Source organism: Podarcis cretensis (assembly GCF_951804945.1).
Source record: "Podarcis cretensis genome assembly, chromosome: 3".
Taxonomy (NCBI): Eukaryota; Metazoa; Chordata; class Lepidosauria; order Squamata; family Lacertidae; genus Podarcis; species Podarcis cretensis.
This window is the reverse complement of record NC_137172.1, coordinates 26,926,725-26,954,128: the sequence shown is the minus strand read 5'-3', so window position 1 is coordinate 26,954,128 and position 27,404 is coordinate 26,926,725. Positions and strand designations below refer to the sequence as shown.

The following is a 27,404-nucleotide window of genomic DNA, read 5'->3' as shown; positions in this document are numbered from 1 at the left end:
AACCTAAGATCTAGTCATTAATTGGGCAACCCCAAGTCCCTCCTTGCATGGGGAGGCAGGGAAGAGGCTGTGGGCTCACAAGGTGGTCTTGGCAACAACTACCAGATAAGGCCAGAAGGTGTAGCTGGCTTCCTGCAGGGCTGTCTGGCAGCCAGGGGCAAGGAAGGGGCATAAAAGGCTTCCCGTTCCCCCTTTGCTAAAGGGGAGTTCACAAAAGTATCTGATAAGAGGCTTACCGAGTTTTGTACAGTACTTAGGTTTTCAAAAAATGGTAAAGTGAATGTTGGCCCCGAAAGAGGCTTACGTAATCTAATTGTTGACAAAAGGCATTGACTAATCACTGCTCTCCATTAAGAAGGTGAAGCTTCCCCGTGGGGAATGCCAAGTCTTTTATTCAGCCCTTGCCAATGAAATTATGCAGCCCAGGGGAAGGCAGGGAAAGTGCTGACTGAGGGCCTGTTTCCTACCTTGTCACTTGATCAGATTTACCATAATTAGCATGCCCAAGTAAAAAAATAATATCATAAATAAGGAAGCAAAGCAATCTTGGTAGACATTCATTATTTTAGCTGCGTCCGAGAGGGGAACCAGGAGTTGAAACAGCATCCTCCTAATTAATTTTGCTAGAGTAATCCCATTACATTTAAAGGATTTTCCCTCTGGGTTAAGGGGCCTGAAGGAGGCAGCCTGAAAATGATTACCATCTGATTAGGAATTTGAAGCCACTCTGATATAACAGGTACAGTGGTACCTCGGGTTAAGTACTTAATTTGTTCCGGAGGTTCGTACTTAACCTGAAACTGTTCTTAACCTGAAGCACCACTTTAGCTAATGGGGCCTCCCGTTGCTGCCGCGCCGCCGGAGCACGATTTCTGTTCTCATCCTGAAGCAAAGTTCTTAACCTGAAGCACTACTTCTGGGTTAGCGGAGTGTGTAACTTGAAGTGTATGTAACCTGAAGAGTATGTAACCCGAGGTACCACTGTATCCGAAAATTAAAAACTAGCCCCGTTATGGGATTTAGCTTATAACATAAGAACATAAGAAGAGCCTGCTGCAATGCCCCATGTATCTAGCCCAACATCCTGTTCTCACAGTGGTCAACTAGATGCCCACAGGAAATGGGCAAGTAGGACCCAAGCACAAGAACATTCTCCCTTCCTGCTGCTTCCAGCAACAGGTATTCAGACGCATTGCTGCCTCCAAGAGCACTAGATCCCTGCTCCAAGGAGCTTACACATTTCAAAGGGGAAGGAGAACAGAAAGAGAGAGGATGTGTAAGAGAGGCATGAGATGAAAGTGAGCAAAACCAAACGTAGCTGGGTCTACTTTCACTTCCTTTTGGTTGGGGTGTAGACAGAAAATTACAGGCTGTGTTCAGAAGCTTATCATTCGAGTGGCAAGTCCAGTGTACTCAGTACCTTTTGAACACTTGTACAGCTTTCATGCTCAAATTAAAATAGAGGAGAACTATTTTTTCCTAGCTTTCATAGAAGCCGGATTTGCACAGAGCCGATTGGTGGGCCTTTGTGTAAATCACAACACTACTGAACTGCTGCCTTCAGAGTCCCCTTATGAGTGTCCCAGAGGAATTTTGCTGGCCGCCATCAGAAACAGAATTCTGGGTGAAATGAACCTTTTGACCATCCCAGCAAAGCAATCCTCATGATCAAGGGTGGGGAACCGTCCAGATGCTGGACTCCAGTTCCCACCACCCCTCACAACTGGCCCAACTGGCTAGTGTGACAGATGGGAGCTGAAGTCCCCAGCATTTTACAAAGCCACAGGTTCCCCATCCTCACTCATGATCCTCAAGCTCATCCTACTCCAAAACTGTCTTAAAACTTTAAATATGCCATAGGATCCTGTCACGTTTACTTCTAAGAACTAGAACAGTCTTCACCCTCTAGCCCTGTGTTTCCCAGACTTGGGTCTCCAGCTTTTCGGGGACTACAATTCCCATCATCCCTAACCACTGGTCCTGCTAGCTAGGGATGGTGGGAGTTGTAGTTCAAAAAACACCTGGAGACCCAAGTTCGGGAAACACTGCTTTAGCTGTTTTGGACTACAACTACCACCGGCCCCAAACAGTATGCCCAATGGTCAGCAATGATGAGAACTGTAGTCCAGGAACATTTAGAGAGCTGCTGTTGGGAGTTGCACCCCGGGTTCACAAAGGCTGAACTAAGTCACACACTATTCAACTTTCAACTTGAACTTAGCCTAATCTTTTATTCCCCTTCCTTGCCTCCCCCTCCCCTTTTTATGAAGATTACCCGCTCTGGGATCCCAAAGCTAATTCTCCCCTGGTCTCCACACTGGCCCAAATAGGACTAATTTAGCCAGCTAGCCCTGGTGATCATCTAATGTTTATTGGATGGATTTTCCCCCTAAACTGATTTTTGAATCCTGAATTTATTGTTATTCATGTTTTATACTGTATTTTATGCTGTTTTTTGTTGTATCACAATTAAGTGTTTTAAATTTGTTGTTAGCCAGCCTGAGCCCGGTTTTTGAACCAGGAAGGGCGAGGTATAAATAAAAAATTATTATTACTACTACTACTACTACTACTATTACTATTATTATTATTATTATTCTGGAGTTCTGACCCTGCTGCTGACCAGCAAGACTTAAGCAGCCCCTCAGCCTACCTGTGGGCCATAAGTGCTGCAACCCATGAGCGTGCCAAGGGATGGATTTCAATTTCCCTTGCCCCTGTCCTGGGAGAAATTTAAAAGCAGGAAAGGAGCTAGCAACAGTGCACCTGGCGTTTGGCTGAGCAGTTGGCGCTCCAGAGAGGCCTGCTGAGCTAACACATCTTAGTCAAACACACACCTCCCCCTTGAACACTTGTGCCACCCTAGCAACTGTGGAAACAGCCACAGAAACAGGGAGATTAAAATACTCCCCTAAAGTAGGCACAATGAGGCAGGAAGAAGGAGCTAGAGATTTGCAACCTCTGACAACTATAATTATCCAGACACTAAATGAGGTCAGGCACTCCTACCGAGAGGCCCCCAAGAATGCTGGTGGTTCAGCAATAGTATGAATTCGCGGGGAAAATAGAAGCGTGTGGTTAATTTAACAGCTGCAAGGAACATTGGGGTATATTTAGAGAGACAGTCTAGTGACACTTTTCGCTGCTACGAAACTGTGAAGAGACCCCTCCATAGACTATAATGTGCAACTATCATACACATTATGGACCTAAAGGACACATTCAGATGTCATTCTAAACCATCGTTTAGACACAAGACACAGAAGGGCCAGAACAAACCTCAGTGAGTCCCAGGCTTATACAGTTTCCCTTTCCCTTTTGCCTCTTCCTCCAGCATGGCTATTTGACTTGTGTTCACTTTGCTACAGCTTTGAAACAAACCAACTTGCAAGGAAAACCTCACCAATTTAGGAGAGGGGCAGAGGAGAGTGGGCAAGGCCGAGGCTTAATGTAGCTTACTGTAGAGTTCTGCTGGATCTCTCAGCGGCGTTTGATACCATCGACCATAACATCCTTCTGGACCATCTTGAGGGGCTGGGAGCTGGGGGCACTGTCCTACAGTGGTTCCGCTCCTTCCTCCTGGGCCGTGTTCAGAAAGTGGTGGGGGGGGATGAGTGTTCAGACCCCTGGGCTCTCACTTGTGGGGTGCCTCACGGTTCTGTCCTCTCCCCCATGCTTTTCAACATTTACATGCAGCCGCTGGGAGAGATCATCAGGAGGTTTGGGCTGGGTATTCATCAGTATGCGGATGATACTCAGCTCTACCTCTCTTTTAAATCAGAACCAGTGAAGGCGGTGAAGGTCCCGTGTGAGTGTCTGGAGACGGTTGGAGGATGGATGGCGGCTAACAGATTGAGGTTGAATCCTGACAAGACAGAAGTACTGTTTTTGGGGGACAGGAGGCGGGCAGGTGTGGAGGATTCCCTGGTCCTGAATGGGGTAACTGTGCCCCTGAAGGACCAGGTGCGCAGCCTGGGAGTCATTTTGGACTCACAGCTGTCCATGGAGGCACAGGTTAAATCTGTGTCCAGGGCAGCTGTTTACCAGCTCCATCTGGTACGTAGGCTGAGACCCTATCTGCCTGCGGACTGTCTCGCCAGAGTGGTGCATGCTCTGGTTATCTCCCGCTTGGACTACTGCAATGCACTCTACGTGGGGCTACCTTTGAAGGTGACTCGGAAACTACAACTAATCCAGAATGCGGCAGCTAGACTGGTGACTGGGGGCGGCCGCCGAGACCATATAACACCGGTCTTGAAAGACCTACATTGGCTCCCAGTACGTTTCCGAGCACAATTCAAAGTGTTGGTGCTGACCTTTAAAGCCCTAAACGGCCTCGGTCCAGTATACCTGAAGGAGCGTCTCCACCCCCATCATTCTGCCCGGACGCTGAGGTCCAGCGCTGAGGGCCTTCTGGTGGTTCCCTCATTGCGAGAAGCAAAGCTACAGGGAACCACGCAGAGGGCCTTCTCGGTAGTGGCGCCCGCCCTGTGGAACGCCCTTCCAGCAGATGTCAAAGCGATAAACAACTACCTGACATTCAGAAGAAATCTGAAGGCAGCCCTGTTCAGGGAAGTTTTTAACGTGTGATATTTTACTGTATTTTTGGTTTCTATGGAAGCCGCCCAGAGTGGCTAGGGAGGCCCAGCCAGATGGGCGGGGTATAAATAATATATTATTATTATTATTATTATTATTATTATTATAGCTCAATCGCATCACAATAAGGCAGCCTTCTGCAACCTGGCGCCCTTCAGGTGTCCCCTGAAATATGACCAGCCCCAGCATTGCTAACATTTCAGTGTAGGCTGAAACATGTCTGTTTCTCCAGGTATTTGGGGATGTTACTCCACTGCTGCTTTGGGTGTGCTGGAAATTCTACTTCCATTTAATTTATCTAAGAACCAATTCTAAGTGTAGATTGCTGTTTGGTTTAAGGGATGTTGTAGCCTGCCCTGGGATCAGCTGGTTAAAAATATCCTTAATACATAGTGGGTAAATAAGTTTCGCTCTTGCAAAGCCCCTGTACCCTGACATTGTCCTTGTATTTTAAACTTAAGAGACACGTTTTAACTTGCACACAGCATTTTTTAAATGTCTGGATCACCAAAGCACCACAAAGTGCTTCAGGGCTGCCCGCTTCAACTTGTGCAGCCTTGAACAGAACCCATTTTAGCCACACCCCAAATCCCTCAAAGGCACCCTGCCTCCGTTCAAGAGTCATTTCAATCCAGTGCCTTAGACCTGAAACATATGGTGTAAAATGTAAGAGGGAGCCTTTAAACACGTACAGAATGTCTTCTTCTCACCTCTGCAAAGGCCCTATCAAATCCCAAGGATCTGGGTAGGGTTTGAAGGGGACCTGGGCAAAGTGTCATCTGAGGCAGGGACGAAACTAGGCTTTACTTCACCCAGGTCAAAGACCCAGTTTGGCACACGCACACCGCCTGCATTCGCACACACACACACACACACACACACACACAGGTTGGGAGCCTCAGTGCTGCCCCTCTGGAGGCTTCACCCGGGTCAAATAAAACTGGCTAGCCCTCCCCTCCCCCTCCTGCCGCGTAGCTATGGCATTGCTCTAAGGGTATACCTGGCTGTGGTGGCAATGCTCTAACCTGTACTAGCCAGCTGGGTCTAGTCACCCTTTCAGTTTACTAGAACAATGCTAGGTCAGGTGCATTGTGGGAAATTGGAACATGGCTATATCTGGCAACCTGGTGCTGCCTGAAGCGCCGGGCCTGAAAAATAATTCAAGGGGGCTCAGAACTGGCATCAGCCACAGGCCCTGGCAGCTAGCCAAGGACATCAGGTGCTAACTCCAGTTCTCCAGAGAAAGCAGCGATAACGGTTTTTAAGTCAGAGGGTACAACTTCAAGACAAGCTGCCTGGCATTTTTCGTCTTAGAAATTAAGGCTATATCTGATTACATCTTTCTTCCTAATATCTGAATGTTCTCACTATGAAAACCTGTGATGTCACGTGATACCTGAAGACTCCAGTCGGTTGGATAGGATTCAGTTTCTGCCTAAAAAGATCAAGAAAGCAGAATCTGCTGTGGGATGCATATTTTTGCTTTAAATCCACTACATGTGCTACATTCAGCGTAGTCCCAGGCATGTCTACTTAGAAGTAAGGCCCCTTCTTTTCAGTAGACCTTACTCCCAAGTGATTATGCACAGGGCTGAAATTTCAATCTTCATCTCTTCTCCTCTCTCTCTACAACAATTAAATTAGGTTAGGTCTGAAGTGTAACTAAACTCAAGCAGTTTCAACTTCAGGCACCATTTTAAGAAAAGCATTAAGTTGCAACCAAGTTTGGTGTTCAGTCAAGTTTGGTTTTCTGCTGTGGAACGTTGCGGTATGGGGAGCTTTTTGTTGTTGCTATTATTGAACAACTCAGAACAGCAACAAAATGGTGGTGTGGAATGCACCCATTTGTTGTTTCAACCATCCAGGAAACTCCATTCCATTCGCCCTCTCACACATCCCCAATTTCCCACCTGCAAGAGACGCTTCACATTATGTGACCACTGGTCACATTATGTGACCAAGTCCTCACTGGGCTGTTTTGGGAAAGGCACTTGCCTCCTAGGTTTTTCATATATATGACTCCAGCAAAACTTGGAGTGCACCCAAGCAGGCTGATGCCTCCTAATTTGTCAGCAACCATGCTTTAGCTACATAGTCAGCAGCCAGGCTATGAGGCCACCACCTTGCTGAAGCTAAACATATCCAGGCCTGGTCAGAACCTGCCTTGGGTTCAATGATGGAAGCAAGGTGGGGCAGAAATGAGGGACAATAAATACCTCAGCATCTGAGCTCACTGCTAGTATATGACTGGGACTCAGAAACTCTTCCTGGTCTACAGCTAATTCCCTAGAGATCCATCAGCAGAACCAAGTCTAACTTCTGCCCACCTCATCCCTAAAATGTAGTCTTCCCTGCCCCTCTGGATTTGCATGTTGTAGAGGAGAGGTTTGGTCTGAAGGTGCAGGATAAAGCAAACTTGCTGAAGTTCAGCCATTCAGTGCCAGGATGGGAAACCACCTGAGTTTTTCAACATAAATTCCATTATGGAAGGTAGGCAAGCAATGCATTTTAAATCTTAAATAATAGGCAAGCCGTCTTCCAGCAAAGATTTTTCTACCACTACTTTTGTTTGAGGACACCTGAGAAGTTTCCAAGGAGGCTCAGGGTTTCCCAGGTCAGAATATAGCCTGAAAAACATTGGAGGTGATATTCACCACAAATATCTGACCCAGTCAGCAGTGCAAAACTCAACATGACTATACTCACGATTTGTCTCTTCGGCAGGCCCGCCTCTGAGGGCTGGTTTGTCTTCTTCGGGGGGAGAGGGACTTCCCCCGTGTTCTCTGCTTGACTGGAGAATGGGCACTTGCGGGCTTCAAAATCTGAAAGAGGGAAATGGGTGGGTTAAGAAAAGTTTTCCCGTGCAAGTAGTTCATTGTTGGATAGGATAGAAAGTGCACCTTTCATCTATGAAACTGCATTGTGGTTTAACACGGCTGAAGGTTTTCTTTTCCATTCTGTTATAGATTACTCTGACAAAGGCAAAGGGGTATTTTTGGGTTCTTCTGAATGTATCTGCTGCTGGCTTGTGATTCAGCTTGTCTCCGCAGCCTTCTATGGACTCTGCTTATTTGTTTTAGTTGTGCTCTTTTTGGTGGATCACCTTAATATAAAGACTTAAAGGAGAGCTATCGTTCAGCATTTATACACCATAAAATATGGTGTATTTTAGGGGTCTGTTGAAGACTTTCCTGTTTCAAGTAGCCTTCTAAGTGCAGATTGTTGTTCCAGTCAGTATCTGTATTAGATATGAAATTGGTTTTATATACTTCATCGTTGTCAGTGGTTTTTAAAATTGTTTTATATGTAATTGCCTCTCTCTTGCTCCCTCCCTCCCTCGCGCGCACACACACCATCTCCAGGCATCGCACAAAATGGGCACATACCTTCATTCTCATATCTCTGGCATATTTCTCCAGCTCCTTCCTTATCTCTGACCTCACCATCTTTGACACATTGAGCACCAACTGCCTCCATTCGATGGGCTGAAAGCTGTGTGGTTCATGGGGGACATACAATCCAATTTTCACTTTTTTCACAGAGTGTAAATACTTTTTGTAGGACTCTTCAAATTCAAAGATGAGGTCACTCAGAGTTCGGAAAATCAAAGGCTTGTCCATCAGCTCCGATCTTCTGCTCATGCCCAGAGATCCATATCGACCATTAAAATAAATTCCAAGCACCACATGATGAAAATTGTTCCCTGAGAAGTGGGATTTAAAACTGATTGGGAATCGTTCCACTGAAGGCTGCCCATTGGTTAAGTATCTGGCAAGGCTACCATTAAGGCAACAAAGACCCTCTGTTGACAGAAATGTTTTCTATGCTGCATATGATACACATATAACATTTGCCTACACTGTACTGTGTTCAGACATCATGATCAGCTATGGTTTGTTGCAGTAGGAACAAGCCTAGGTGAGCCTTGAGCTCATACACCCTCGCTCCTACTGTGACCAAGAGATCAGAAGCCATTTCAGCTAACCACAGTTTAGCATTACATCCAAACGATGGTTCACCTCTTAACTGTGTTTTGTTGAAACAAACCATCTTCATAACCCACGGCTTGTAGCTGGCTTGTGTCAGAAGACATTACAAACTGTAGTTAGAATAAAACCAGAAGTGAAAGCTTTCAAACTCCTCTGTGTTGCTGTGATGGTGGACAGGAGAAGAAAGGAAAGGAGAAGATAATACCAGTGCTTTCCTGGTGTATAATACCAGTGTTTTCCTAGGCTTGTTCCTGTCACGATAAACCATGTTTTATTGTGATATCTGAATGCAACATTGGTCATTCTAGCCCTATATTATCTATTCCAATTAGCAATGCCTCTCCCACCAAGACACAAGGGTTTTCCAAGCACTACTATCGAAGATCCTTTTAAGTGGGTATGTCAGAGATTGAACCTGTGATCTTCTACAATACATGAAATGTGTGTGTAATGGAGCCAATTACCTTCTACAGGGCAACCAATTTAGGCAGCTTCGCAGCAAATCTTAACCACCATTAAAGAGATGCTATCACTCAATTTATACTATATGAGGAGTCAGTACTTGGGTTTTATACCTCAGTTGCCAAAACGCTTGAGTCAGCCCTAGCCTTCTGCTGAAAGGACTCAAGATCACAGGGTACGTAAAGTGAAAATAAGGAAGGAAGTTTATAAAGATGGTGTTTGTTCTATAAAGTACAAAATGTTCAGAGGGGTCTCAAGAGCAACAATCACTCCATCAGTTCTGAGAGATGTATATTCTCCAACCTAATTGGAAATACTTCGGAGCAGTTGGTTAATGGAGTGTGGAAAGCAGTTTCAAGAAAGGGATTGTCCCTCACAGGTAGTTCTTTCACCTCTGCTTAAACAGGTTTTATAAAAGTATGAAACAGTATAAATGAAACCTGCAAGAACAGTTTAACAGAAGCTGTGGGACAAAAGATTATTTTAAAAATTATTATTTTCTATGTATTTCCTTCCCTAAAGGTCCCGTGGTGCATTACAACCATTTAAAGTAAAATATCACAACAGTCTAAACAAGACACAGACAAAAGCATAGTGTGGGTCCTTTATGTGTATAGTGTGGTTCCATTGTCCTTGCCAAACCACTTTTAATCCTCAGCTGCACATGACATACGTTTAAAGCACATTCCACCACCACCCAAAGAATCCTGGGAACTGTAGTTTGTCAAGGATGCTGGGACCTGTGAGGGATGAACTACAGTTCCCAGGATTCTGTGGGGCATGTGTGCTTTAAATGCATGGTCGGTATGCAACCTCTGTAAACTACTATCTGCCTTTAACTTCAAAGGGGTTTGCAAAGGAACTGTTCCCTTTTGAATGTGGGTTCTATGAGTGCCAAATTCTGATCTGAAGCTCTATTCATCTTTTTAGAACTCAAAGTTATCAAGATGACTGGGCCGCAGTCTTAAATAGATTTTGTAGAGGGCAAGTCCCAGGGAACCCAGAGCCTTTTAACATCCATGTATATTTGCTCAGGAAGGATTGTACTGTTAAAACACTCTGCACAACCTCTTTTCACCCACACAATATTTCCCCAAGTAATTATCCCAGCTGAGGGTCTGGATAATTATGACACTTAGGGTACAACCTAAGGAGATGAAAAAGTGAACTCAGGAGCTAAAGCATTTCCATCACTTCCAACATTGCAAAACGCCTTTGCAAAATGAAAAACAACAACAATAGGCTTTTGTCTAACTGAAATGGCATGGAACTCAGCTGCGAGAAACCTGCCCTCCATTGCATTCTCACATAAACATGAACTCCCGAGGTGCCAGGAAAGTGCTTAAAAATGGAAGGACTTTTCAGCACTCTTTTTTATCCAGATCAACATGTGTCATGTGCACACTAATCTTTATGCGCCACTGCTAGCACAATATCATTTTAGGATACGTCAGTACCCATTTATAGGAATCCGCAATATTTGCAGTCATGGTTTTCCAACATCGCTCCTACTGATCCTTTAAGCAAAGGCTACATTGAATGCAGGATATGCCATAGCAAACACTCCCTTCCTCCTTCTGTCACTTAAGGTTATTGATAGACCTACAAGGCTTGATCCAACATCGAATCAGAAGCAAAAACACGCCCGCTTCCAGGCAGGAGTTTGTTGTAGAATTGATACAGCTCATGCTTGGAGGCTGCTCACATCATCCACATAACATCATCAACATCAAAACGCTAACCTGTCCTTTTTCCTCAGAGATTCCCCATTGCACAAAGTCCACTAAGTAAAAAGAAACCATTATGCAATCCTAGTCACCGCTGATGCGGAAGCTCTTCAGCAAAAAAATTTGGGTGAGCACCACATGTGTGTTTCAGTGGGTTCTATCGTCACACCTCTCAGTTCAGAATAACTGTTCTCTCAGGATCTCCACACATGTGGTGGATTACCTCAGGTGTCATAAGAAAGCGGCAGAGATAGTGCAGGATAGTACGCACCCCAGAAATGATCTCTTTCAGCTTCTGCCTTCTGGAAGAAGGTACAGGGTTATAAAGACTAGGACTAGCCGCCTGAGAAACAGTTTTTATCCAAATGCGATTTTGGTTTTAAACGCAGTGTAAGGTAGTCTCTGTGGGAGTATATTGTATTTAATTATGGGGTATCAGAGATTTAGGGGGTTTAACCAGGCTGGGATAGCTGGCTTGTTGGTTTTTGAATGTCTGATGTAGGTTTTTTCAATTTCGTTGTTCTGTATGGGGCAATGACAATAAAGATTATCGTATCGTATCCACCAAGATGGGTGTGCATATATACACACATACACAGACATTTGGAGGTGTTGCACAAACCTCTATATCAGAATTCCAGAATTTCATTGCTATTGTGTATGTTTTGGATTGGGGGTGGGAGAGAAGCATGACTGTGCTCCTAATAGCTATGGGGGCCTATAGTGTATTCCTAGTTTGAAGGAGGTATAGTGCCAGTCCCCACCAAAGCAAGCAGCAGATCAAGATAGTGAAATTATATCACTCTCTGGACCAAAATATTCTTTTTTTTTAAAAAAAAAAAACCAAATGGATATGGGGGGGGGGAGGCCAAGCCTCCATTTTGTCTGCTGTGAAACATTATAACTAATGGCTGGTAATACCTGCTCTTGTGCTCTTGCACACTTCTGGGGTACAGAAACAGCTGCACACATGCCTAGACCAAAAAAAGGGGGTAGCAGAAGGCAAGGGAGGAGTGATTATGGGAAAAGATAAAGCTACACAGCACAGGAACATGCCATCATGCTCTGCTCACTTGGTGTGGAAAGCAAATGATTGAACAGCAACACATACCCAAACAGAATATGCTTGGTGTTGTTTCAGGTCAATCTTTTCTGTTGGGGGGAATTAGAGGCTTTGAATCCTGCAGATCCATGAGCAATCTGACACCTTTAAACACACACATACACACACACACACTATTGGTAGGACACAACAGATGGGACATTATGCTGGGAGCAATACTTTTTTTCTTAAAAAAATGTTTAGGGGTACTCTCATTTTCCTACTCATATTGAAATACTGCCCCTCAATGAGGCCAAACTTAGATTCACAAAACATTTAGGTTTGTGTACCCCTGCATCCCCCCACCCCCGAAAAAAGCAATGGCTGGGAGAGTTCCAGCAATATTAGTTTTGTTCCATGCAAAGACCTCCCTCTCCACTTGTGGAGTGGAACTCAAGCAGCCTCCTAAGGCTTCTCATACAGCTCTCAGCTAGTTTTAGAATCTTAAAATCAAAATGCCTTCTTGCTAATTAGAACTTTAAGTGCTTTGGGGTAACCAGAAGACAAGTAAATGCAGACTTCATCTCAGATAAATTATAAAGCCAGTTGCATTTCTTCTTCAAGATCTGCCCTTTCTTTTGCTAGCATCTGTCAAGTCTTTCAGGCACTGATCTGATCCGTCACAATTGTTCCTTGCATCTCAGAAGAATTTAACTCCATTTGCCTCCAAGCAGATCTTTGTTAAGTCTGAACAGCTGCCCCCTGTCGCCACCTGCCCTTGTGTCAGAGCCATAAAGCCTTCAGGTCCCCAAATCCTTGCTATTTAATCCCATTAAATTCTAACTAGGAGGAGGAGAATCACCTTTGACTTTGCACTCTTGTGTACCACAGAAACAATAGCCAGAGAAGGGGACCTTCAGGCGTAGGACGCTTTGGTACCTAGTGCAAGTCAATGGCTGGGGTCAACCTCTTCTTTTGAAATGAAAAGACTCATGGTGAATACAGTACAACCAGACACAGACCATGCCTACTCCTGAGCCTACTCTGAAACAGCAACGGCAGGAAAGAAAGCTTGCTTCCCCACCAGTGTTGTGTCCGCACGATGTACACAAACAGAAGTAAAGTTAACCCTCCACCCATATGGGGCTTGTCTCAGAAACGTACAGAATTTTCAGCTAGTCATAAGTGCAATTCTGTGGTTTTTGCTGGGCAGAAGGCATGCAACATCCATTCTCCTTCACTGTTCATGATTGACAGGTTACTCCTGATGCAAACCACTCAGGGATGGTGTCAAGGGGTCAGCATAGTTAGGCATCTGCTGAGGACCCATACCCCAGATGGGCCCCATGGACAAGAGCCCCTTGCACTTGCTGTAGTGTAGCAAGGGTGTAGATTCAGTGAAGAACAGGATGGAGTCCTATGTGACCGTCTTGCCCAAGAATTTGTGGCTGACACCGAAAGCACTGATAATAACCTTAATAATTTGGACATGTTTTGAGACTGATGCTGTGTGCATCGGGGGATGATTTTATCTGCGTGAGCATTCAAGAACACTAACTTCAAGATAGGGACATTGTTCTGTGCTTCCTTCAGCCAAGACGCAAGATCAGGAAGGACCGAAGAGCAGAGTACTGCTTGTAACTGCTCTACAAACACAGAATTCATTGCCTAAGCCACACACCCCCTGTGTTTTCTGGAAAATAGTGAAGTCTTACCTACGCTGCCAGCCTTTTTATCGGCTTACTTTTGGCTCAGTAAATATATTTGCCTGAAATGACTGCATTGGTTGATACTGATTGAACATCTGATTGCTTCTTTTCAAAAGTTTGATTTTGAATTAAACTTTAATTTTAGTGACAATTTATCTTGCTTTAGAATGAAAATTGTCTTGCATGTTTGTTTAAAAGGGAAGGATGCAATACATAGAGAGAGAGAGCGCGCGCGCAGAGGATTGGATCTAGACTTAGCACCCTATGGGGGTGGGAATTGGGTGAATTCCCATTCCCCTGCAGCTCCCAACACCGCCTTCCACATGTTTCCAGGGTTTGGGAAGCCCCCAAGAACTGAACAGAGCAGCATTCCCAATCTGGTGCTCTCCAGGTTTTTTGGAACTGCAACTCCCATCATCCCTGACCACAGGCCATGTGCGTAGCAGGTGCTGATAGGAATTACAGTCCAAAACATCTGAAAGGCACCTGGTTGGGAAAAGCTGGTGTAGACGGTGGCACTGGGGGCTACAGGGAGAAGGGGAGATATCAGCAAAAGCCAACTCTCCTCTGCTGGTGAGACCCCTCCATTGGATCAAAAGCCTTTTTTTTTCTTTGGCAGAAGCCAAAGGCTGGATCCAAGTTAGTATAAAGAAATCCAAAGATACCAGCTATTGCATGGCTGTTGTTAAATCAGGGCCAGTGCACAACATGGGGAAGACATGGCGGAAGCAATATGCCTCTGGGTACCTGATTCAGAAGTGGGGAGAGTGCTATTGGGTTCAGTTTTCACTTGTGTGTTTCCGAAAGGAAACACACCGTGAGGGCAGGGTGTTGGACTAGAGCTCTTCTTATGTTCTTAAACAAAATTGAGCATGTTTCTTATCTCAGGAGGGTTGTAATTCTGGGAAGATTTTTGCAGGCCAAACAAATAGATGAGGAGAGGAAGCTGTCTGGATTCCTTTGAGAATCTCTAGCCAGGCAACCCATATAATCTCCCCTGCTCTGTTTACTGAGAGTCTGATATCCTGAGGGGGTGGGGAGGGAGTTTCTGATAAGGACTCATCAGCTGTGCCTTCAACCAATCTTGCAGTGAATTGAGTGCTTCAACTCACCGCCTCACAAAACTTCAAGAGGCTTCTAAGCAGGAAGAGAGTGCTCCAAAACCTAATTTGACACACAAAGAGATTACAGAAGTGATCTTTTTTTATAAAAAAAAAGAAGAAGGAAAATCACTTGTAAAAGCTGACAGTGCAAGCTGTCAAGAGACCTGATTAAAATGACAACTCAGTAATCTGCTTGTCGCTGGGAAGCTCCCGTGTTTTTTTAAGGACTGCTGCTTTGGTGTGATCCTGCCCCGAACGCAAGCAGCAGCGAGGCCTGTCAGCGTAATGAGGTTATTACTGCCTGTATCTTATTTCCACAGAAGGAGAGGGACTCAGGAAGCTCAGTCATGATCTTGACATTCAGAAAGGAGGGGAGTGCTAATTTCTTGCTGACTAAGGGCCCCTCCAGACTGATGCATTTTGGTGGATATATCCTGCAATAAGTTATGGGTGCAATAATAGTGTATTGACCTTGACAAGGAGATAATAGCACTGCTGGCCGACTGGGGAGGGGCCCTCTCAGGGATGCTGTGACACCAAGCCAGGGTGGAGACGTGTGATTTTTGTGAGGGCCCCACCCCAGAGACTTCACCCTTGGTGGAGGCCAACCTACCTAACTCCTATGATCCTGGCACTGAGCGGTGGATTTATATTGGACCATGCCATCTTTGGGACGCAGGTGGCGCTGTGGGTTAAAGCCTCAGCGCCTAGGACTTGCCGATTGAAAGGTCGGCGGTTCGAATCCCTGCGGCGGGGTGCGCTCCCGCTGCTCGGTCCCAGCGCCTGCCAACCTAGCAGTTCGAAAGCACCTCCGGGTGCAAGTAGATAAATAGGGACCGCTTACCAGCGGGAAGGTAAACGGCGTTTCCGTGTGCGGCTCTGGCTCTGGCTCTGGCCAGAGCAGCGATGTCACGCTGGCCACGTGACCCGGAAGTGTCTCCGGACAGCGCTGGCCCCTGGCCTCTTAAGTGAGATGGGCGCACAACCCCAGAGTCTGTCAAGACTGGCCCGTACGGGCAGGGGTACCTTTACCTTTACCTTTATGCCATCTTTTGGGGGGAAATATTTGTGACAATCATGGATCACTGCCTTGCCATGGCGAAGGGGCTTGAATAACTCAGAGAAGCTATGAACTATGCCGAGCAGGTCACGCAAGATGAACAGGTCATAGTGGAGAGTTTTGACCAAACGTGATCCACCTGGAGGAGGAACCGGCAAGCCACTCCAGTATCCCTGCCAAGAAAACTCCATGGACAAAGACAACAGGCATATAAAAGTTATGACGCTGGAAGATGAGCCCCTCAGGTCAGAAGGTGTCCAACATGCTACTGGGGAAGAGCAGAGGACAAGTACAAGTAGATCCAGAGCTGATGAAGCGGCTGGGCCAAAGCCGAAAGGACGCTCAGTTGCGGATATGCATGGAAGCGAAAGGATGTAAAGAAAAATATTGCATAGGAACCTGGAATGTAAGAACCATGAACCTGGGTAAGTTGGATGTGGTCAAAAATGAGATGGCAAGAATAAATATTGACATCCTGGGCATCAGTGAACTAAAATGGACGGGAATGGGCAAATTCAGTTTGGATGACTATCATATCTACTACTGTGGGCAAGAAACCCGTAAAAGAAATGGAGTGGCCCTCATAGTCAACAAAAGAGTGGCGAAAGCTGTACTGGGATGCAATCTCAAAAATGATAGAATGATCTCGATACAAATCCAAGGCAGACCTTTTAACATCACAGTAATCCAAGTTTATGCACCAACAACTGGTGCTGAAGAAACTGAAATTGACCAATTCTATGAAGACTTACAAGACCTTATAGAAGTGACACCAAAGAAGGATGTTCTTCTCATTATAGGGGATTGGAATGCTAAAGTAGGGAATCAAGAGATAAAAGGAACAACTGGCAAGTTTGGCCTTGGAGATCAAAACGAAGCAGGGCAAAGGCTAATAGAGTTCTGTCAAGAGAACAAGCTGGTCATCACAAACACGCTTTTCCAACAACACAAGAGACGACTCTACACATGGACATCACCAGATGGGCAACATCGAAATCAGATTGATTATATTCTCTGCAGCCAAAGATGGAGAAGCTCTATACAGTCAGCAAAAACAAGACCTGGAGCTGACTGTGGCTCAGATCATCAGCTTCTTATAGCAAAACTCAAGCTTAAACTGAAGAAAGTAGGAAAAAACCACTGGGCCGGTAAGATACAATCTAAACCAAATCCCTTATGAATACACAGTGGAAGTGAGCAACAGGTTTAAGGATTTAGATTTGCTGGACAGAGTGCCTGAAGAACTATGGATGGAGGCTCGCAACATTATACAGGAGGCAGCAACTAAAACCATCCCAATGAAAAAGAAATGCAAGAAAGCAAAGTGGCTGTCCAACGAGGCCTTACAAATAGCGGGGGAGAAAAGGCAAGCAAAATGCGAGGGAGATAGTGAAATGCAGATTTCCAAAGAATAGCAAGGAGAGACAAGAAGGCCTTCTTAAACGAGCAATGCAAAGAAATAGAGGAAAACAACAGAATGGAAGACCCAGAGATCTGTTCAAGAAAATCGGAAATATGAAAGGAACATTTCGTACAAAGATTACCATAATAAAGGACAAAAGTGGTAAGGAAGTAACAGAAGCAGAAGACATCAAGAAGAGGTGGCAAGAATACACAGAGGAATTACAGCAGAAAAATATGGATGTCTCGTACACCCCAGGTAGTGTGGTTGCTGACCTTGAGCCAGACATCCTGGAGAGTGAAGTCAAATGGGCCTTAGAAAGCACTGCAAATAACAAGGCCAGTAGAAGTGATGGTATTCCAGCTGAACTATTTAAAATTTTAAAAGATGATGCTGTTAAGGTGCTACACTCAATATGCCAGCAAGTTTGGAAAACTCAGCAGTGGCCAGAGGATTGGAGAAGATCAGTCTACATCCCAATCCCAAAGAAGGGCAGTGCCAAAGAATGCTCCAACTACCGCACAATTGCACTCATTTCACACGCTAGCAGGGTTATGCTTAAAATTCTACAAGGAAGGCTCAAGCAGTATGTGGACCGAGAACTCCCAGAAGTGCAAGCTGGATTTAGAAGAGGCAGAGGAACCAGAGACCAAATTGCAAATGTGCACTGGATTATGGAGAAAGCTAGAGAGTTCCAGAAAGACATCTACTTCGGCTTCATTGACTATGCAAAAGCCTTTGACTGTGTCGACCACAGCAAACTATGGCAAGTTCTTAAAGAAATGGGAGTGCCTGATCACCTCATCTGTCTCCTGAGAAATCTCTATGTGGGACAAGAAGCTACAGTTAGAACTGGATATGGAACAACTGATTGGTTCAAAATTGGGAAAGGAGTACGACAAGGCTGTATATTGTCTCCCTGCTTATTTAACTTATATGCAGAATTCATCATGCGAAAGGCTGGGCTGGATGAATCCGAAGCCGGAATTAAGATTGCTGGAAGAAATATCAACAACCTCAGATATGCAGATGACACAACCTTGATGGCAGAAAGTGAGGAGGAATTAAAGAACCTTTTATTGAGGGTGAAAGAGAAGAGCGCAAAATATGGTCTGAAACTCAACATCAAAAAAACAAAGATCATGGCCACTGGTCCCATCACCTCCTGGCAAATAGAAGGGGAAGAAATGGAGTCAGTAAGAGATTTTACTTTCTTGGGCTCCATGATCACTGCAGATGGTGACAGCAGTCACGAAATTAAAAGACGCCTGCTTCTTGGGAGAAAAGCAATGACAAACCTAGACAGCATCTTAAAAAGTAGAGACATCACCTTGCCAACAAAGGTCCGTATAGTAAAAGCTATGGTTTTCCCAGTAGTGATGTATGGAAGTGAGAGCTGGACCATAAAGAAGGCTGATCGCTGAAGAATTGATGCTTTTGAATTATGGTGCTGGAGGAGACTCTTGAGAGTCCCATGGACTGCAAAGAGAAAACCTCTCCATTCTTAAGGAAATCAGCCCTGAGTGCTCACTGGAAGGACAGTTCGTGAAGCTGAGGCTCCAATACTTTGGCCACCTCATGAGAAGAGAAGACTCCCTGGAAAAGACCCTGATGTTGGGAAAGATGGAGGGCACAAGGAGAAGGGAACAACAGAGGATGAGATGGTTGGATGGTGTTCATGAAGCTACCAGCATGAGTTTGACCAAACTGTGGGAGGCAGTGGAGGACAGAAGTGCCTGGCGTGCTCTGGTCCATGGGGTCACGAAGAGTCGGACACGACTAAACGACTAAACAACAACAACATTTGCGACAAAGTGACTGATGTGAAAAGCCTGAGTTTTCCATCACAATTTCCTACTTTATTTAAAATTGAACCCTTTGCTCCTAGGTAATCTAAGTAAACTAGGCCAATGGAGATGTTTCAAAGCATATTGAAAGGGAGTCAAGCTTCCAACAATCCTCTGCCTCACAGATGTGTAGCCCAGATGTTGCTGGACTTCAGTTCCCATCAGCCCCATTGTTAGCTATAATCCAGCAACATCTGGAAGGAAGCAGGTTCCCCAAACCAGCTCTGTTTTAACTCACCTTTGGCCGGTGCTGTTACACAGAATCCAAGTAGTGTAGGTTACCATTATATTATTATTATTATTAATAACAACAACAACAACGGATCCAAGCAAAGAACTTGTAGATAAAAGGATACATCCCCAGGATAACTGCTTCAAGGCATTTGATAGGTAAAGATTCCCTGGTCATTTCTTTTGCCGATTCCATTAACCTACAAAAGCAGGGGAGGAAAAAGAAAACAAATCATTTATACAAATGCTGGACCAAGAATCACTGTGCCTGAAATCCACGGCCATGTACTATAGTCACTCAGAGAAAGCAACTGATGTTTTCACACCAGGAAGCTGCACACAGACTTTTTATTTCAGAAGAAAACAATGTTGAGAACTGCTTGATCCGGCACTGATGACTTCATGACTAAACAAACCTAACTGAGTTGTGGAGGAGTCTTGTGGAGCAGGCAGCCTGTTTTATACTGCTTTATTAATCCCTCATCGTGACTTAGTTCCACATAAGTAACTGGAGTTGTGAAACTGACCATATTGGCTTGCCAGGGGAAGGATGGCAGCTCAGTGGCAGAGCATTGCTTTGAGTTCAGAATGCCCCAGTTTCAGTCCCCAACATCTCCAAACAGGGCTGGGAGAAAACCCTGTCTGAAACCCTGCAAGCTAGGGTTGAAGAACCCCCAGGTCTGTGGGAGAAATGTGGCCCTCCAATCCTCTCTTTTTGGCCCTCTGAACTCTACCCCCAGGTCAGCCCCCTCACCGGCGCTGCTTTGCACCCTCAGATCTTTTGCCTGGCTGAGATGTTTCCCTGAATTCTGGTGACGCCTCTTGCTTGTCTGGATGAATAAGGTGGGATGAGTGGGTGTTTAGAGGCTAGCCTACTGTGCAAAGTCAGTAGACATTGTGTTATGTACTGAGCTGAATCCTAGAACAATAGGATCACCCAATCCCGCTCCAGGTGGAAGTGAATCAGCGACCTGATTGGCCTGCAGGAACAGCCAATCAAGCTTCTGGAGGAAGTGAATCCACAACCTGATTGGCCTACAGGAGCAGCCCAGAATTAGCCAATCACATGGGGCCCATTGTGTAAATAATGTATAAATAGTAGACGTTTGGGGAAAGTTTCATTCATTGCTACTACGAGCTGAATAAAGAGTATGAAATTCACACTCAACTCCGAGTATATTTCACATTGGCACACTGCCTGGCAATCTTCTGGGCCTTTCTCAGTGTGGCAAGTGCCTTTTCGCAGGGTGCACCCTTGTAGTCCACAACAGCCTCGCACTTTGCAGCTCCCTGTCCTCAAACCAGATGGGGATCTGTTGCTCTCTTTGGCCATAGGAGGACATAGCTGTGTTGCAAGGGTTACATTTGCATTCCTTGCTCTACCCAGGCTGCCCGGAAAGTCATGTAGACCTTGGGCTGCAAAAAACATTCAGGTGTAGACAGTATCAGGCTGGCTAGACCATTTCCTATGTTTCACCCCTTTCTGGTCTAGTCAGTTTCATTCCTAATAGAGACTTTCTCCTGACTGTTTGTAGCACACCAGAACTCCTGCGGATAAACAAATTTCAGACACAATAAAAGTTAGAACAATTCCCAAAGTGTTCTAGTTGTAGCATTAGAAGGGCTTTTCCCAGCAAGGTTCTTCTTATACTCATATGTTAATTATAGCCCTGCAATTCTGACTTGACGTCTCTGTGTGTTGCCTGCTGAACCTTGTCTGCTTCCAGATGGGCAGTTTCTAGCGCTCATAAACATTGCTCTTTCACTGCAAGCTGAATTACAATTGACTTTCTCCACATTACACTTCTGGTGTATGTTCATCCCACTGGTTTCCATTCACACCAGTGGCTGTAGCATAGTTGCTGTAGTGCAGGAACATTCCCATTCACCTGAGTGCCACTTTCCAGGCATAAAATAGCAATTCCCTCTTTTCATAATAGCATCATAGAACTGTAAAGTTGGAAAGCACCCTGAGGGTCACCCCCTACAATGCAGGAATCTCAGCTAAAGCATCCATGACAGATGACCATCCAACCTCTGTTTAAAAACCTCTAGTGAAGGAGTGTTCCACTGCAAAACAGCGCTTACTGTCAGAAAGTTCTTCCTGAGGTTTAGCCAGAATCAACTTTCTTCTAACTTCAAGCCATTGATTTGGGTCCTCCCTCCAGAGCAGTAGAAACCAAGCTTGCTCCATTTTCCAGGTGACAGCCCTTTAGATCATGGGTAGGCCCGGGGGCCAGATCCAGCCCAATCGCCTTCTCAGTCTGGCCCACAGACGGTCCGGGAATCAGTGTGTTTTTACATTAGTAGACTGTGTCCTTTTATTTAAAATGCATCTCTGGGTTATTTGTGGGACATAGGAATTTGTTCATTTTTTTTCTTCAAAATATAGTCCGGCCCCCCAGAAGGTCTGAGGGACAGTGGACCGGCCCACGACTGAAAAAGTTTGCTGACCCCTGCCTTTAGATATTTGAAGAGGGCTGTCATAGCTGCTCTCAGTTTCCTCTTTACCAGGCTAAACATACCCAATTCCCCCAACCATTCCTCATAAGGCATGCTTTTGGCGTATATGGTAAAGGGTAAAGAGACCCCTGACCATTAGGTCCAGTCGTGACTGATTCTGGGGTTGCGGCGCTCATGTCGCTTTATTGGCCGAGTGAGCCAGCGTACAGCTTCCAGGTCATGTGGCCAGCATGACTAAGCCGCTTCTGGCGAACCAGAGCAGCGCACGGAAATGCCGTTTACCTTCCTGCCGGAGCGGTACCTATTTCTCTACTTGCACTTTGACATGCTTTCAAACTGCTAGGTTGGCAGGAGGGACCGAGCAACGGGAGCTCACCCCGTCGCGGGGATTCGAACCGCCAACCTTCTGATCTGCAAGTCCTAGGCTCTGTGGTTTAACCCACAGCACCACCCGCGCATATAGCAAGTCCTATACTAACAAAAGTCACGGCAGTAAACAATTGAGTCCCCAAACAGGACATCTCAGAGAAGGTCCATGTAAAAGTAGATGGGTGGAGTTGGAGAATAAGCCTTGTTTTAGTTATCACACTAGCCCAGTCTAGACAGCAATGTGTTTTTTGTTCACAGAAGCTTCAGATGTGACGAGGATGCATGAGGAACAGGAAGCACAAATACCTGTCCATGTGCTTCTCCAGTTCACTCAAAAAAAGGCATGTCTGCATCTCCTCTGCAGGGAGACAGAGAATCAACTCCCCCCCCCGCCCCCCACATCCCATCTGTCATCACAGCCAAAGCTGCTTACAGACACAGCTTCAGCGTTTTTCAAGGTCCCCATTCTGAGCATTGCTACAGGCACTGGCTCACCATGTTCACAACAATTCCTATTCATAGATAGGGATCACACTAAGGAAACGCAGCAGCTAAAACACAGACAAGCAGCCTGCTGTGCTGGGAGGAGCTGGCACAAACAGGCCCCCCAAGTAACACTGAACAATATGTCTCCTACAATTGTCTTCCAGCCTGTCCCATCTGAGACTTACCAAAATGTCAAAATAACTGGTGGACCCTGCAGAGCTGAGACATCTGCACTGCTGTGTCTTATGGAATGTTCCACCATATAAACAAAATTATTTATTATTATTATTATTACTATTATTTGCCTTTATTATTTATTTAGCTATTAAATTTGTGAACCCCCCTCACATCCGAAGATCACAGGGAGGTTCGCAACTTAAAAATACAAAATAAGAACACAAAATACATAAGACAAAAACAAGGACAAGGACAAAACAAACCACCGCTGCTGCCACCGCAATCACATTTAAAAGGCCACTGAATGTTTAGGGATGATGGGGGCTGTAGATCAACAACATCTGCAGAGACACAGTTTCCCAGTCTCTGTGGTTCTATTTTATATTATACAGTTTCACTATATATTAGTTTGGTGCCCAGGTAGTCCTTTGATCTAACTCAGCTTAGTAGAAATACTATGTACTTAGTAGAAATACTGTGAGAGGTGGAAGTTTAAAGCTCTTCTATTACACCAGTTGGGAGGAAGTAGAGGCTAGTTGTCGATCATCTTCCTGACTGGGTAAAGACACACAAAGGAGGATAAATAATAGTTGACCTTCTGGATCTCCACAGGAAGCTTCAGAGCCCCCTGCCTTGAGAACTTCTGACACCAGGCTCAGAAGCAGCAGGCCATGTGCATGCAAAGCCATGTGCAGCAGTCTCCTTGCTAGCTGGGGAAAAGGAGCGCGTCTTGGCAGCTTTTCAATACAGGGTTTTACAAGATGGTAATTATTATCCCCGCTTCCTGAAGCCATCAGGGTGGGCAGAATATTAATGGTTTCAGTGCCTGACAGTCTTCACCAGCTGAGCAGAGCAAATGCAAGCAGCAACTCATCCTCCTCTTATTGTCGAAATACCAAAGTCATGTTTTAATGTATGCACCATTTCCAATGCAAGACCTCACTTATCTGGATCCTCCGCTCACCAACATACTGAAGGCAGATATTTAAAATCCAAGACGCCGGGCATTTTGCTAGCTTAATTTAAGTAGACACACGTTATCTGTCAGGTCACACAATACTTGCACAATTATTGACTGATGGATTGATTGATTTTATTTACTTAATTTATATCTCACCCTTCCTCCCCAAAAAAACCCAGGGGGGCATGAAGATCCACAATTTAAAAAGCAAAAGCAAAACCATTCTAAAAAATGGTTAAACACTTTTATATGGTATGATAGAATACCCTGCTGCCACACTTTTGGGTTGTCAGTAATGAAAAGATATATATTTTTAAGTTAAAAGCTTCTAAAAGCAATTGCAGTTAGAAACATATCAAAGCAATTAGTTTAAAAAGTTGTAAAAGCAATTAAAAGCATTATTCCATCCAGTGATCTGGGGTTGTTACTGAAGTCAGCAGAACAAAAGCTTGCCACTCGTTACACAAGAAAGACTGTTCTGCCCCATTGTGGGACCACTGACCCAGCAACAGAGTTGCATTCTAAGGCCAAAAAACAGCGGCACTGTGGAAGGGAAATACAGGGGAGTGCAGCTCTCAACTTTTTTCAAGATAGGAGCAGTGATGTCATTGGCCAGTGCACCAGGGTAATTGATGGACCCTTCTTGCTCTGGCAAATGAATGGGGCCTCCAAGATTATTTGTGACAGATTAGTATAGAGGAGGCCAGAGAAGGAGAAAAATAATCAAGGAGAGGCTGGATTCTTCTTTCTGTTCCCTGATGGGGCTCCCTTTCCTACTTCTCCCTAGCAGTTTAAATGGTAACCCTTCTTTGCAAGATGGTTTGCATTTCCAATCAAAAGCTAAAGAGGTTTCAATTCAGCAGACGGGGATCTTTTGTTTAAACCTTGTCTCGATGTGTTTTTCAAGATGAGCCTATGGGTTGTAGTTACAGCGAACTATAACGCGGAGTAGACCTAGTGAAATTAACAGACCTAAGTAAGTCACGTTGAATGCAATCCTAGGCAAGTAAACACTACTGAGTTCATTGGAGCTTACTCCTAGGAAGTCCAGCAAATGATGGCATGGCATGCTGATCTAACAAACTAGGTATTATGCCAGGCATAGGCAAACTCGGCCCTCCAGGTGTTTTGAGACTACAATACCCATCATCTCTGATCACTGGTCCTGTTAGCTAGGGATGATGGGAGTTGTAGTCCCAAAACATCTGGAGGGCCGAGTTTGCCTATGCCTGTATTATGCAATTATGCTAGTGCTCATTGATAGGTGTGGGTGTGGAACAAAAACCGTGTTTTTATCTCTCCTTGAGAGCAGGGCTATGGGGCTATCATGATAAGCTCCTGCACTTCAAAGCTTACTAATGCAGTCATACCTCATGTTACATTTGCTTCAGGTAGCCCGTTTTCAGGTCGTGTCCCGCAGCGACCCGGAAGTACCGGAAAGGGTTACTTCTGGGTTTCGCCGCTCGCGCATGCGCAGACGCGCAAAACGACATCATGCACATGCACAGAAGTGGCGAGTCGCGAGCCGCGCGTGCGCAGATGTGCAGACGCGGGGAGCGTTCTTTTCAGGTTGCGAACAGGCCTCGGGAATGGATCCCGTTCGCAACCAGAGGTACCACGGTACCCCACTAGTCATAACCGACATCTGTCTGCTGCAGTGGATGAGCCATATAATGCAGTCTTTGAGACAATTCACACAATGACTTATCACATAGTGTTGGTCCACGATGAAGCAACGACAAGCTGGCCTTTTTTGGCTAGGCAACTGGCCTTGTCACTGGTACAGACCTGAGCTAAGATTGTAACTTTCCACTTCCGGCCTCCGTTCACATGGCCAAAGTTTCTGAGTTGCTGGAAACAGTTGTTGGAGAGGAGAGGGCTCTTGTGCTTGCATCCTGCTTGCAGGTTTCCCATAGGAATCTGGCTGGCCATTGTGAGAACAGCATGCTGGACTAGATGGGCCATTGGCTTGGTCCAACAGGCTCGTCTTATGTCGAGCATTCTATCCTGTTTTATCCATGCAGACAAGTTACCCAACCTTAGGAGCTCTCTTTAAAACCCAAGCCCACCAGAGCATCCGGCATCCCCAATGAGTCCAATCTATACTTACCCACTTAGAGGTCTTGATTTCCTAATTTCAAAAAATTGAGTCCCTGTGTGATTATATCTGGGTTTCACTGGTTAAGCCAAAGTAACTGCATAACAGGGAGGAGAAATCAATTGGTTTGAGCAAATGATATGACCATCATCACTTCTAAAAATGCATACCTGAAGGAACGTCTCCACCCCCATCGTTCAGCCCGGACACTGAGATCCAGCGCCGAGGGCCTTCTGGCAGTTCCCTCATTGCGAGAAGTGAGGTTACAGGGAACCAGACAGAGGGCCTTCTTGGTAGTGGCGCCCACCCTGTGGAACACCCTCCCTTCAGATGAGAAGGAAATAAGCAGCTATCCTATCTTTAAAAGACATCTGAAGGCAGCCCTGTTTAGGGAAGCTTTTAATATTTAATGCTGTATTGTTTTTAACACTTGATTGGGAGCCACCCAGAGTGGCTGGGGAAACTCAGCCAGAGGGGCAGGGTATAAATAATAAAATTATTATTATTATTATTATTATTATTATTATTATTATTATTATACCACCTATTAAAAGTTATTACCTCCAATTTAATCACAGATTTAAAAACATACACAATGGAAATGTATTTGACAATGAACGTGGGGCTACCTTTGAAGGTGACTCAGAAACTGCTATTAATCCAGAACGCAGCTACTAGACTGGTGACTTGGAGCGGCTGCTGGGACCATATAACACCAGTCTTAAGAGATCTACACTGGCTCTTGGTATGTTTCTAAGCACAATTCAAAGTGTTGGTGCTGACCTTTAAAGCCCTAAATGGCCTCAGCCCTATATACCTGAAGGAGCGTCTCCATCTTCATCGTTCAGCCAGGCCACTGAGGTCCAGCTCTGAGGGCCTTCTGGTGGTTCCCTGGCTGCAGCCAACAGAGTGGTTTATTTTTGGCAGTGTTTTAAATCACTTTCTGACTCAGAGTTGCAGCTTAATAGCCAGACACAGGATGGCCGCTTAATAGCCCAATGGGAACATCTGTTTCCAGCATGGAGAGCTGAACTGTAATGGAGTGATGTGTCAAAAAGGAAGCAAAGCATCAGGTTAATTTGCTGTTTTAGATGCGTGGGAAACTGGAGAAGCGGCTCTGCTTTAGAGTGGCTTTTTTTGTAAGGCAGAGCCTCAGGAGGTTTAGAATGGTCAATTTTTTAAAAGCTGGTCAGGTTCGTTGCAATGTCAAACAAAGTTCAGTCAGATTTCAAGACATCCTTAATGCTTTGTATACTTAAAGCACACTTCTCCCCCTCCAATCCATATTGCTAGTCTGAATTGCAGGCAATTATCTGGGAAAGGGCTGTAGCTCAAGAGTAGGGCATCTGCCTTGCATGCAGATCCCTGGCATCTCCAGGTAGAGCTGGGAAAGATGCCCTCCCTGAAAGCCTGGAGAGCTACTGTCAGTCAGAGTAGGCAATACTGAGATAGATTGGGCACATCCACACTGTACATTTGAAGCACATGGCTTCCCCCAAAGAATCCTGGGAACTGTAGTCTTCTTCTCACTCAGCTGCAATTCACCACACCCTTAGCAAACTACAGAGCCATGGTCTGTCAATGTATAGTGTGGGTTTCTCCTTAGGTGAAAACTCAGCTTCCTTCTTACGGGACTCCCAATTTGCTAAACCGTATCATCTCCTCTCTTTCCAGGCTGT

General features: G+C 45.2%; 1 protein-coding gene across 2 annotated transcripts in view; it reads right to left on the bottom strand.

Annotated features, from left to right (window-relative positions):
* Nucleotides 1–27,404, bottom strand: part of VASH2 (vasohibin 2) — a 42,762-nt gene that overhangs the window by 5,883 nt on the left and 9,475 nt on the right. Inside the window, exons 4-8 of one of the 2 annotated variants that reach the window (XM_079968947.1) lie at nucleotides 25,738–25,794; nucleotides 19,297–19,371; nucleotides 7,986–8,367; nucleotides 7,306–7,421; nucleotides 5,996–6,034 (exon numbers count right to left, since the gene is read on the bottom strand). In XM_079968947.1, the coding sequence (XP_079825073.1) occupies nucleotides 5,996–6,034; nucleotides 7,306–7,421; nucleotides 7,986–8,367; nucleotides 19,297–19,371; nucleotides 25,738–25,794 (669 nt within the window). The remainder of the gene's footprint in view (nucleotides 1–5,995; nucleotides 6,035–7,305; nucleotides 7,422–7,985; nucleotides 8,368–19,296; nucleotides 19,372–25,737; nucleotides 25,795–27,404) is intronic. The other variant, XM_079968948.1, reaches the window with a different exon arrangement.